Below are 12,781 nucleotides of genomic sequence, written 5' to 3'. Positions count from 1 at the left end.
ACAACATAAATGAACCATGAAGACATACAAAGTGAAATATATCAATCACTAAAGAACAAAACACTATATGATTCTACACATATGGAGGTATAATGGAATATATAGAGACAGGAAGCAGAATGGTGGGAAGGGGAATAGAGTTAGTATATAATGAAAACAGAGTTTTGGTTGGAGAAGATGAAAAGTTCTGGAGATGGACGGTGGTGATAGTTGCACAACATGAATATACCTAATGCCAGTTAAAAATGGTAAATTTTACATCATGAGTATTTTACCAAAAAAAATTAATAAATCTACCCTTTTACCTTTCTGTCTGTTGTTCTCTTCCATTTTATTCAAAGACAACACTTGCACTGCAGCATCTTTAGAAAAATCCTTCAAGATATGAAAGGAAGAAATGAAAGGCATAAATCCACTTTATGATTCATTATTTATTAAGTACCATTTACTAGCTTATGTGACTACTGTGTCCTGGGAGGACACAACTATTTGTTTATTTATATACTTAATTCCAGAACCACCATGCTTAGGTACCCTAAAGCTACTCAAAGATTTGTTGAATGAGTAATGAGCTGTCAGACAGTGAATGAATGGGAAAATGAACAAGCAAGCGTGGTCCTGAAATTCAGATTCAAATCCCAATTTGCTACTTTCAGCAGAGCAACCCATGTAACATTTCAATGGCTATAGTTAAACGTAAAAACATGATTCACTGTGAGACAAATGTAGTTTATAAGGATGTCCAATGCACGGCACTACACCAGAAATTAATTTTCACAGTATTCTTTGTCACTGAGCTATAATGTTGTCTCATAAGACTTCTCTATAGACATGACAACTACTGCCAAACAGATTTCTGCTCACATGTGTACCCCAGGACTTCACTTCTAAGATTCTAGTCACTGCTAAGATACCATGACATTTTAAGTACTTGGTTCATTAACATTGTTTTACCTTCCTCAGGCACACATTTCTCCCCCTGTTAAATCATTAAATAGAAAATAAAAAATAATAAAAGAAAACTGATACAAGCTATCTGCTGATAAAAGGTGTTAAATTTCTAAAAATAGCCAATGAGACTAACAATACAGTGGAATGCATCTGGGAAATCAAAGAAGTCCCACAAAACAGTAAGAAAAAGCACAGCACATAAATATGTATTCACAAGAGAATAAATACAGGTGGCAATATAAATGAAAAAAATTTCCCCTTCACTTAATAATAAAAGAAATACAAAATCAAACAATGTGATGCCTTTTTCACCTATCAAAACAGCAAACTTTATGTTTTTATGTTTTTCTGGTGGCAATTTAGAAATATTACAAAAAATGTGCATATTCTTTTAGTTAATAATTTTACACCTAGAAATTAATATAAGAAAGTGAGCTCAGATACAAACCAGAATGTTCATCACCTGGTTGTACATATTATAAAAATTTCAGGGGAAAAAACCTCAATGTCAAATAATAGGAATATGAACATAAAAACTATGGTACATACATACACTGAAATTCTGTGAATTTATTAAAAACTCCTAAGAAAAAAAAATCAATGACATGCAACAACTTTAATATTACTTAGTTACAAAATAGTCCCATTTCATAAAATATACATACACAGAAAAAAAACTCAAAATATTAACAGTACTTGATTTTATATAATTGTGGAATTTCTTTTTTCCTTCTTCTTTTTGAATTTTCTATAGTGATTTTAAGGTTTTGTTTTCTTTCTGCACATGTATAAGGATTTGCTCCTTATAGTAGGAAAAGGTATCCCTTATCCTCCAGTAGTAGGAAGAAACAAGTATGAAGAGGAGCAAATCTAAATATGAGCATATTGAACACAAACTTCTTTCATTTTCTCTTTAAAATAGCATGGTCAAGTCAATAGAGAATATAATCTTAGCCCTTACTTATGAAATAAATACGTAATGCAAAAAGGCTGCAGTTTGTGTTCATGGTAAAATGATAAAGAAGTAGGTTTGCTTTGCAGGTATATTTTATATTAGACAAATCTACACAAAACAAGCTGTTAGCCCATATTAAATCTAATGGAATCCTGCCTGATGATCTTCCAAAGATCACCCTTTTATGTTCTATTATACAATAATAACATATCCATACACTTGAGAAATTATTTAAATAATATAATTAAAATACCATTAATCTTTAAAATAAAGCCTCCTCAAAAAAGAAATAAAAAACATCAACCCAAAGGCTAGGCATTTATTTAGAGACTAAGTACAGCACATAATTATACCTTTTTGTGATGAACTGTTGACAAAGTTCATAAGTAAATAGCTTCAATGCCATTTTTAGTTTAGTTGTTAAATTTACAATATATAGCCAATATTATGATAAGTGGTCAAAGTCTAAATTGTGTGACCAAACATATTTATAAACAAATATTTTCAGCATTATAAATAAAAAATGATGTTAAGATGAGAATTTCATGTTATTAGCCTTTAAATACCTCTCAAAGCCCACAAAAGGCTTTAGAATAGTTAGAATGAATTCACACTTCACTTTTTTTAAATTCTGTTGTTACAGCTCCTTTACCTTTACCTAGCAGTTTGTAAAAATATGTCTTTGGTAAGTGAACTTTAAATAAAAACAAGGCCTATTGCTAATCAAAATTTTAAAAAGCCTTATTTGACAATACTTAAAATTTTAACATGAGCATAATTAAGAATTCTTTTGCTTACACTTTCTGACACAGTGGGATTTTCTACTGGAAGCTGCTGATAATTTCTGGCAGAAGTTAAGTCTGATGAACCTAACAAAATAAAAGAATCAATGTTAGTGAGTTTTAAATTAGAATGCTTCCTTTAGAAACTGTATAAGCATAATTCAAGAACTATAAATTCCATATTAACGCAAGACCTAAACTGGAAACCAATCTTCATGCAAAAAGCTTAAAAATGTACTTATATATATGCCGATGAAGGTTTTCACATCTGATATTTTGGAAAGTAAGGGCTCAGAACTGATAATCGAATGAGATAAGTACAAAAAGCTATACAACGAAGTTACACTATTGAATTAGGACAAACTATGTGTGCAATCACTTGCCAGGAAGAAAACATGCACATGATATAAAAGCCTAATTAAACAGCAGGCCTAGGTTATGCTGAAACTGCCAAAAGTAGCACTATAAAAACTACTTTATTTATTCTTTTCTTTTTTGCACTTGTATTCATTAATCTGATTACCAGTGAAGTGGGTAAAGCAACATGTTATCTTTACTTCCAGGGAGCTCAGACAAGTTAAGTGAATTGGATTATGGATGCCATCAAAACGCAAAAATTGTGCTTTTCTACGATTCCAAAATGTATAGCGTTATCCAAACAGAAGGTAAAAAGCCAGCCCTACTGGTGAAAAGCACATCACACTAGTTAAGTGTGTCCATCACAGATATGGACAAGAATAGTGTGCCAAAAAAATACACAAAGGAAAAATAAAATACGAAATGTTTTATTCATTCCATCTATTGAATATGATTCGATATAGACTGTACCCGCCTGGCCATTTTCCCAGGAAAAGGGGTCACTTTTCTAACGACTGTACAAGTGAGACATATCTTGTATTTAGGAATTTAAACATTAAAAATCCTCTAAGTTTTGAAACACACACACATAAAACGAAATGAAGATAAAGACTAAAGATTTACAAAATAGAAAACTGGTTGAAACTATTTGGAATCACATACCACATAACGTTCCATTCAAGCTCTTCCCAGTTCTAACAGGAAGACGTTTATTTGCAGACAACACTGGAGGACCACGGGACAACTCATCTTTCAGCAAAGCCAAATTATCTCCTTGATTTGGAGAAACTATCTCACGAAGTCTCCTCGCTGGTACTTTAACCTTTTTTTTCTTTTCCAGGCAAAACTCTGAGCCTTTCATATTACTGGTAACAAACCTAGTCCCACAGTTCTAAACAGAATTTTCTTCTGGGTCCATAAAACTTCAGAACAAAATTTTCACCGCTATGAGGATTTACGGGGGCCAGGGGTAGGTGAGAAAAAATGATGGAGAAGGATGATAAAGAAAAGGTGAATTTCACGTGATTTTGAAACATGCAATCATCAACTTTTACATAATGCCTAAACAGACTATCCACAAGGCTAAAAATTTCAATCTGGTATTTGACCCAGGATTGATATACCCATCAATCCCACTAGAACGTATTTACCCATTAATCCCACTCAGTCTATTAATGCACCACGCCAATGAATCTGAAAGTGAGGATGACAAGAGAACGGCCACAGAAGCAATAATAACGATAACACAGAGCACTCCCCTAGAGTACTCCCGGAGAGACCGCAGTACAAAGGAAACCAGACACGGATGCAACTTAAAATTTGAGAGGGTAGTCAAGCAGGCAAAACGAAATGCTATTTTTTTTCCAAAATGACCCACACAAGAAGCTTAATAGCTTCCTTTAACCAAAGAGCCTTACACACCCCTTCAGAAGCAATCATCAGACCTAAATTCACCCTTCCAGGTCTCCCGAAAGCCCGGTAACCGGGGAGTCACAGGTCTATTCAGACAAGTTCAGTTGCCCGCAGGTCAACACCTACTTCCCTTTAAACCCGCCCTTCAAACACAACACGCATGCGCGCCATGAAATAATCCAAATCCTCCAACCAAAAAGCTAAGGGTGCTTCTCCATCCCTCTCCGGGTGGAAACAAACTGCCGGCGTGAAACGCTTAAAACAGGTGTGATTTTTTTGTTTTATTAAAAGCAGTAGTAAGTACATTGCCCCACAAGACTTAAAGCTCTGAATAACACCCGAGTCTCATCCAGGATCTGAAGAACTCCCGACCTAGCTGGTTATACACCATTCTTGTTATTAGGGACTGTTTACAGTAATGCTCCTGGAGACCGTTAGGGACGCGGGATTAAGTAAATTAGTTTTACAAAAAGTCTCGACAGATTCGTGTTGATATTGGCGAGAAAGTCAGAAATATAGAATTTTGTCTAAGAAGAGAATAAAAAATAATTATCATGGTATTTAAAAATTCGCTTATGATACTTACTCTTTCCTCTAGAGTTTCTGGCATTATAACGAATCGGCGGCGAAGGGTATAAGAGCCATTTGACATCGCCATTCCCACGTGTTCTCTTTCATCCAGCGGCTGAGGCGCCTTCCCTGGCCCAAACCCTCCGCCCCCCTCCCCAAGAGTCGACTGGCAACGCAGCCCCCCGGCCTCTTTTGGTGTCGGATGCGAGAGTCTATCCTTAAGTATGGTCTCTTTTCTCTGTCCACAGAATCTTGGGTTCCCAGGCGGGGAGCGACCGGCAACGCTCGGGGAAAGGTGGCAGGCTCTCTGAAGGAGGCCGCCTCTTGTACTTGGGGCCGTGGGGGGGCTGCGGAACCGGGCAGCGCGCACCGAGAGCGGGTTTGGGACTTCCCTCGGAACCGTGTCACTGGACGAGGGTCGGAATTCGAGGCTGTAAGCCATCGTCAGATCTGGGGAATCGGGGTCTTGTTTTGGGATAGTGAGTGAGACTGAATGGCACCACGCCTTGACCTTGAGCTGACAAGCAGGAGACCCTCCTTGAACTGAAAAATTCTCTCTAGAGAGAATACCAGGGCCAACACACCTTATCTGATCTGCTAATTTTCGAGGATGGATTACTTAAACGTTTCCCTTTACGCATTACTAAAAGATTTAAAAATGTAATCTGATGTAAAAATTAAATGAAAAATTTTATTTTTACAACTCAGATGTCTACTTTGAAAGAAGAAATCCTAGAACTAAAAGATAGTAAAGAAAAAAAAAGATAGTAAGGGCTCAGCTTTAGAGAACCTTTTAAATCTTGATGAGTTTCTGTAATTTATTTCAGTTATACTTCCTTTATTATCAAGCTTTTAGGTAGTACCTGTTCACAACTTGTTTTATAATTTACGTGAATTAAAAGATATAATGACAGTGTCAGAGCTGTAAGAGACTTTGGAGATGATTTATCACTCTTATTTTCTAGGTGAAACTTAAATGTGAAAGAAAAAGTGACCTTTGCCCTCTACTCTCTAAGGAGTACTCATGGGCATAGAAACTCCTTAAAATGACTTGACTTAGATTTTACAACCCCCTTAATATCAGACCTGGGGTTAAAACCCAGGTAATCTTGCCTCTATCTAGTCCAGTGCTCATGGACTCCTTTAGGCCTTGAAGACATCCTCTAAACCGGAAAGCTGATGCAGTAATCTTTCAAAAGAATTTTTTGCTCTGATTAATAATATGATGAGTTAGGGTTGCCAGTTAATCAGGCACAATTTCCTAAACCTGCTGCAAATAATATAAAGTAAAGGGACATGTCGTAGAGTCCTATTTTATATCAACATAGCGAGTTAATGCAGATTGGTTTAGACATCTGAGCTATCAAATAAAGAACAGACAGCCCTGGAACAAAAAACATGGCTCACGAGACTGGTTTCTTTCATTTCTTTTTATTGTTAACATTTTACTTATTTGCTTTCTCTTTCAGACATTTTTTTTTTTTTTGGCTGAACCACTTAAAAGTTGCAGACATCATGACCTTTAACCCTATTTTCTTCAGTATGTATATCCTTAAGAACATACTTTTACATAGCCACAATATAATTATCACACATAAGAAGATAACATTCAAATTTCTCTGATTATCCCCAGAAGCCTTTAACTAAAAAGTGGTTTTTTTTGATTCATGATCCAAAATTCACAACTCTTTAGTCTTGTATTCTAGAATAACCCTTTCTACTCCTTTTCCTTTAACTTCAATTTTTAGAGAAGACCAGTCGTCTTATACACTGTCCCACATTGTGGATGTTCCTAATTGTTCACTCATGATCAGAGTCACATCAAACATTTCTGGCAAGAATACCACATAGGTGTACCACACTGGTTAAGGTGGTGACTGACAGATCTCCTAGTGTTAAGGGAAAGTTTTCTTTTTGTGTAACCTGTGAAATGCTTTGATACTGCAATGGATATATCCTGTTTGCCAACAACCTATCACTGTGTAGTTTTTTTATCTATTCATGAATCTTGCTTGAATCACAAGATTTCCAATTACCAGTACCAGTCATGCTGAACCCAAGATCAATTATAGTGAGTGGCTAAGGACATCAGAAGAATCGCTTACTGTAAACTAAGTTTGAACAAAATTAGAAATTTGACTTGCAGACATGGTACAAATCTGCATATAATTCTGAAGACTAAATAGAGGGTATCTCCCCATCACAGCCTAGTTATTTTCTTTTTTTAATACTCAGAAATTTCAGAGAATTGTTGGTCCTTGTGTGTTCACCTGAACATACATATTACCTGGAAAAACAGGATATTAAGTATTTTTTTAATACATAATAACACATTTGCTAAAGAATTATAACCTCAAACAGACTGAGAAAACTAATTTCACTTGTTGAAAAGGAAGAGGCTTTTCAGAAAATACGATTTAGCCAGCAGAAATTCAGGTTTCATCAAACACTTAGAGCATAAAGAGGGGCCTCAGCAGTCATACTGTAATCCCTTCCTTTTTCAGGTAAGAAATCAGGCCTTACTGGAGACATTCAAGCAAAGATTGGACAACTCCTTTTCCAGAACAGAAAGGAAACCCATGCATCAAGAAAGGTTTGAGCTTGATGACTAACATCTCTTTTCACTCTTAAGTTCCCTGGTTTTATGATATATTTTGACACAAAAATTTCTTAGCATTGCTATAATCATTCTTAAGACCCCTTCCCTCCTTCTCCAGGTTTAAAGCATATAACCAGAGGTATCGCCTTGGTTGGATATTTGCCTCTACAATAACAAATATTTGCTTGTAGTAAAAGGTAATTAGGACCAAATAAAAGACCCACTCCAGTATTCTTGCCAGGAGAATCCCATGGACGGAAGAGCCTGGTGGGCTACAGTGCACGGGTCACAAAGGGTCAGACACGGCTGAGCGACTTCACTTCACTTCATATTGCTTCCACTTCTCACTATCAGGTGGTTTGTGTGGCTGTTGGACTTGATCAGTTAGCATAACTAATGATTAAATAACTGGAAAATAGAATGCTGGAAGACTTAGGTCAGACCCAAGTTAGCAAGTAAATTAAAAATCATTTATTCACTCAATCATCTCAAATATTTTCTAGGAACAAGTTCATTCACTTAGGTATACCATAATCGTGATACTGGAAAATATATAATTGAATGATTCTAGAGAAAAGGAGATCATAATGTTAACACAGTGGTCTTTGAGTACTAGAAACATTTTTTTTTAGTTTCTAAATTCTCAAGAAATATTTTATTACTGTTGAAGTGAGATAAACTATTTCATTTTAAGGAGGAGATATACTATTAAGGACTGTATATTAGAAGACAGTACCAAGAACAAATAATATTTGGGGGTGTTCCTCATCTGTATCTCTTCAAAGACTTCACAATAACAATCATCATTTGTCACTATGAATTATATATGAAAGGGGAAGTGATAAGGAGTCAGCACAGTGTTACCAGCTTTTGAAACTAACACAACATTTAAAGATTTCATACTTTCTGCCTCTCTGACCTCTGCCTGATAAAGTCACATGTGAATTTTAAACTGAAGAAATACTGGGATAGTAATAAAAACTGATTTGGGCATTATAATTTGCAAACTTGTAAATTTAAGTTCTCACAAAACAAAGGTTTCATTTAACACCTATCCACAAAAGTCATCTTACCAGTTTTCAGGCTGCTTTTGGAGTAGGAAGCCAAAAGAACTCTGGTTCTGATCATTTGCTAACATTTACTACACTGCACACTGTATCTTATTCTCGGGCAGGGAGTAGAAAGCTTGGCAACCTCGAACTTGGAGATTACTGTAGATTCACATACAGTTGTAAGAAAAAAAAAATACCTTATGCCATTTACCCAGCCTTCCACAATGGTAACATCTTACAAAAGTATAGTACAATATCACAGCCAGGATACTGATACTGATACAGTAAAGATGCAGAACATTTCCATTTCCTTGAAGTCTCACATGTTGCCTTTTTATAGTAACACCCACTTCCCTCCTCCTCAACCCCTGGCAACCACTAATAAGTTCCCTATTTCTATAATTTTGTCATTTCAAGAATGTTATATAAATGGAATCATATAATATATGACCTTCTGGGATTGGCCTTTTTCACTTAGCGTAATTCTCTTAGTTTCATCCAAGCTATTGATGTATCAGTACCTCATTCCTTTTTATTGCTGAATAGTATTCTATGGTATGGATGTATTAGTTTGTTTAATCATCTACCTGTTGAAGAATATCTGGATTGCTTCCAATTTTTGACTGTTATGAATAAAGTTTCTATAAACATTCATGTGCAGGTTTTTGTGTGAATATAAGTTTTCATTTCTTTCTGAAAAATGCCCAGAAGTGCAATTGCTGGGTCATATGATAGCTGTATCGGAGAAGGCAATGGCAACCCACTCCAGTACTCTTGGCCTGGAAAATCCCATGGATGGGGGAGCCTGGTGGGCTGCAGTCCCTGGGGTCGCAAAGAGTCGGACATGACTGAGCGACTTCACTTTCACTTTTCACTTTCATGCATTGGAGAAGGAAATGGCAGCCCACTCCAGTGTTCTGGCCTGGAGAACCCCAGGGACGGCGGAGCCTGGTAAGCTGCTGTCTATGGGGTTGCAGAGTCGGACATGACTGATGCAACTTAGCAGCAGCAGCAGCCGCATTCATCATCTATATAATCTTTTTGGTGAAATGTCTTTTGAATATTTTCTAATTGGATTATTTGTGTTTTTACTAGAGTCTGCAGGCTTCTTTATGTTGTCTGGTTATTAGTTATCAGTCAGATATGTAGTTTGCTTTTCACGTGAAGGCTAAGAATTCTTTGCCCTAAAGCCCAAAGATTTTCTCCTATCTTCATAAGTTTTCATAGTTTTATATTCTATATTTAAGTCCCAAATCTATTTTGAGGTAATTTTCGTATAAAGTGAAAGACTTGCTTTGAGGTTAAATTTTCTGCCTATGGATGTACAGTTATCCCAGCACTATTTGTTGGAAAAGCCATCTTCACTTAACTGCTTTTGCACCTTGACCAAAAATCAGTCGGGCTTGTTTGTGTGACTATTTCTGGTTCTCTGTCCTGTTCCGTTGATCTATGTGTCAGCTTTTCCACCAATACTGTATAATATTAATTACTACAGCTATGTAGTTAAGTCTTGAAATCAAGCAAACTGATTCTTCCTACTTATTATTTTTTTGAATTTAAGTCCATTTGCTTTCCATATAAATTTAAAAATAATCTTGTTTATATTTACAATAAATGTTACTGGGACCATGACAGGAATTGCATTAAGCCTGTGTATCAATTTTGGGAAAATTGACATCATTACTATGCTGAGTCTTCCAGTCCATGAACAGTCTGTCTCTCCATTTAAGTCTTTGATTTCTTTCATCAGCATTTTATAGTTTCAGCATACAAGTCTTATAGATGCTTTGTCAGATTTACCCTTAAATCTTTTTTGAATGATTATAAATGGCATTCTATTTTTCAGTGTCCATTTGTTCACTGAAAGTATATAGAAATACAGTTTTTGCATGTTTATCTTATATCCTGTGATCTTGCTAAACTATTTTGTTGTAGGAGTTTCTTTGTAGATTCTTTGGGGACTTTGGGATTTTCTATGTTCACAATCATGCCATCTGCAAAGAGGGACAGTTTTATTTTCTTCCTTTACAGTCTGTATGTCTTATTCCTTTTCTCGAGTTACTGCACTGGGTAGAACTTCAAGCAGTATGTTGGATAAGAGTGTTAAGAGCAGACATCTGGCTTTGCTCACTATCTTAGGGCAAAGTATTCAGTTTTTCACCATTAACTGTGTAGTGTGGGGTGTAGGATTTTTTGTAGGCGTACATTACCAAGTTAAAGAAGTTCCCCTCTTTTCCTAATTTTCAGAGTTTTTATCATGAATGGGTACTGACTTTATCAAAAGTTTTTTCTGCATCAATTTATAAGATCATATGACTTTTATTTTTTCATCTATTAAAATGGTGGATCATATTTACATATTGGTGGATTATATTTGCTATTGTTAAGGATTTTTATTTCTATTTTTTATGTCTATTTTATGAAGATATTTTTCTCTAGTTTTCTTGTATGTACCATCTTGTCTAGTTTTAATTATTAGGATAATACTAAATTCATGAATAAGTTGTTAGATTTATGTATATAAAGTTGTTCATAGTTCTGTTCTTTTGAATCTGCAGGGTTTATATTACCATATCCTGTTTTATTCCTGATAATGATAATTTGTGACTTCTTTGTTAGTCTAGCTGGAGGTTTGTCTGTTACAGTCATTTCAAAGGACCATCTTTGTTTCATTGATTTTTGTTTGTTGCTTTGTTTTCATTTTTACTGATTTCTGTTCTTTATTATTTTTGTCCTTCTACATACTTTAAGTGGGTTGCTCTTTTTTAGGTTCTTGAGGTTAAAAAAAATAAAAATAGACTGTTGATTTGAGACAGTTCCCATTTTTTAATTTACTTATTTGGCTGTGTTGGGTCTTAGGTGCAGTGGCAGACTCAGTAGTTGCAGCGCACTTGGCTTAGTTGCCTTGCAGCTTACGGGATCCTAGTTCCCCTACCAGGGATCAAAACCCACATCCCCTGCACTGGGAGGCAAATTCTTAACCACTGGACCACCAGGGAAGTTGCACGAGACATTTCCTCTTTATTATATGTATTTAGTACTATAAAATTTTCCTCTTGGCTCTGATTTAGCTGTGTCACACAAATTTTAGTATGCTATATTTTAGTTTAATTAAATTCTTGAGAGTACCTCTTTGATTCATGGATTATTCAGAAGTGTATTGTTTATATTCCAATGTTTGGAAATTTTCCTGTTATCTGGTGCTGGTTTCTAGTTTGATTCCATGTGGTCTAAGAACAGACTATGTATGATTTCAGTTCTTTTAAATTTATTGAGGGTACTTTACAGCTGAGGATATGGTTTATTTTGGTATATGTTCCAAGGGCACTTGATAAAAAAAATGTGTATTCTGTGGTATTACGTGAAATGTTCTGTAAATGTAGATTGTATCCTATTGGTTAATGGTGTTAAGTTTTTTATAGTCTTGTGGATTTTGTCGAGTTATTTTATCAGTTGATGGGAGCGGGTGGTTTAAATCTGTAACTATACTTGCCTTTTTCTCCTTTCAGTTCTTTCCATATTTTGCAGCTCTGTTGCTTAAGGCACACATATCTAGAAATACTGTATCTTCTTGATGGATTGACCTTTAATGTCCTTTTCTGTCTCTGGTAAATTCCTTTGCTCTGAAGTCTACTTAATCTAGTATTAATATATCCACTATTTCCTTTGGATAAATGTTTGCATGGTAATCTTTTTCCATCCTCTTGTTTTCACTCTGTATCAGGAGTCCGTTTCTTGTAGACAACATATATTGTATCATTTCTCTAATCCACTCAGCCAATCTGTCTCTTGATTATTTACACCAGTTATATTTAATCTAACTGCTTATTAAGGCTGAAATTTGTTTTGTTTGTTCTAGTTTTTCTTACCTTACTGTGGATTATTTGAATACTTTTTGGAATTTGTTTTTATTAATGTTTTTGAGTGTTATCTCCTTATGTGGTTCTCTTTTAATGGTTGCTCTAGGTATTAAATGAGATATGCAAAGCTTATCATAGTCTAATGATGTCAGCATATTACTACTTTCAGTGAAGTAAGGAAGCCTTACTTCCCTTTACTTTCCCATTTATTTTGTTCTTCAGTCACTCAGTCGTGTCTGATC

At 35.4% G+C, this 12,781-nt stretch overlaps 2 protein-coding genes across 8 annotated transcripts in view; one reads left to right on the top strand and one right to left on the bottom strand.

The window, feature by feature from the left end:
* Window positions 1-4,595, bottom strand: part of KIAA0586 (KIAA0586 ortholog) — a 114,617-nt gene extending 110,022 nt beyond the window's left edge. For 6 of the 7 annotated variants that reach the window (XR_006270089.1, XM_043472190.1, XM_043472192.1 and 3 more), the window contains exons 1-4: window positions 4,468-4,574; window positions 3,709-3,990; window positions 2,705-2,775; window positions 306-375 (exon numbers count right to left, since the gene is read on the bottom strand). Coding sequence is in view for 6 of the 7 variants with exons in the window: in XM_043472190.1 (XP_043328125.1) it covers window positions 306-375; window positions 2,705-2,775; window positions 3,709-3,907 (340 nt within the window). In the remaining variant the exon portion in view is untranslated. Of the gene's footprint in view, window positions 1-305; window positions 376-2,704; window positions 2,776-3,708; window positions 3,991-4,467 lie in introns of all 7 variants that reach the window. The other variant, XM_043472191.1, reaches the window with a different exon arrangement.
* A 466-nt stretch (window positions 4,596-5,061) lies between these two features.
* Window positions 5,062-12,781, top strand: part of TIMM9 (translocase of inner mitochondrial membrane 9) — a 15,106-nt gene continuing 7,386 nt past the window's right edge. Inside the window, exons 1-2 of the mRNA XM_043472205.1 lie at window positions 5,062-5,250; window positions 7,533-7,621. The gene's annotated coding sequence lies outside the window, so the exon portion shown is untranslated. The remainder of the gene's footprint in view (window positions 5,251-7,532; window positions 7,622-12,781) is intronic.

This window comes from Cervus canadensis, chromosome 6, assembly GCF_019320065.1.
Source record: "Cervus canadensis isolate Bull #8, Minnesota chromosome 6, ASM1932006v1, whole genome shotgun sequence".
In the NCBI taxonomy this organism is placed as follows: Eukaryota; Metazoa; Chordata; class Mammalia; order Artiodactyla; family Cervidae; genus Cervus; species Cervus canadensis.
Note: the sequence above shows the minus strand (reverse complement) of the source record. Positions and strands in the feature narration are given on the sequence as shown.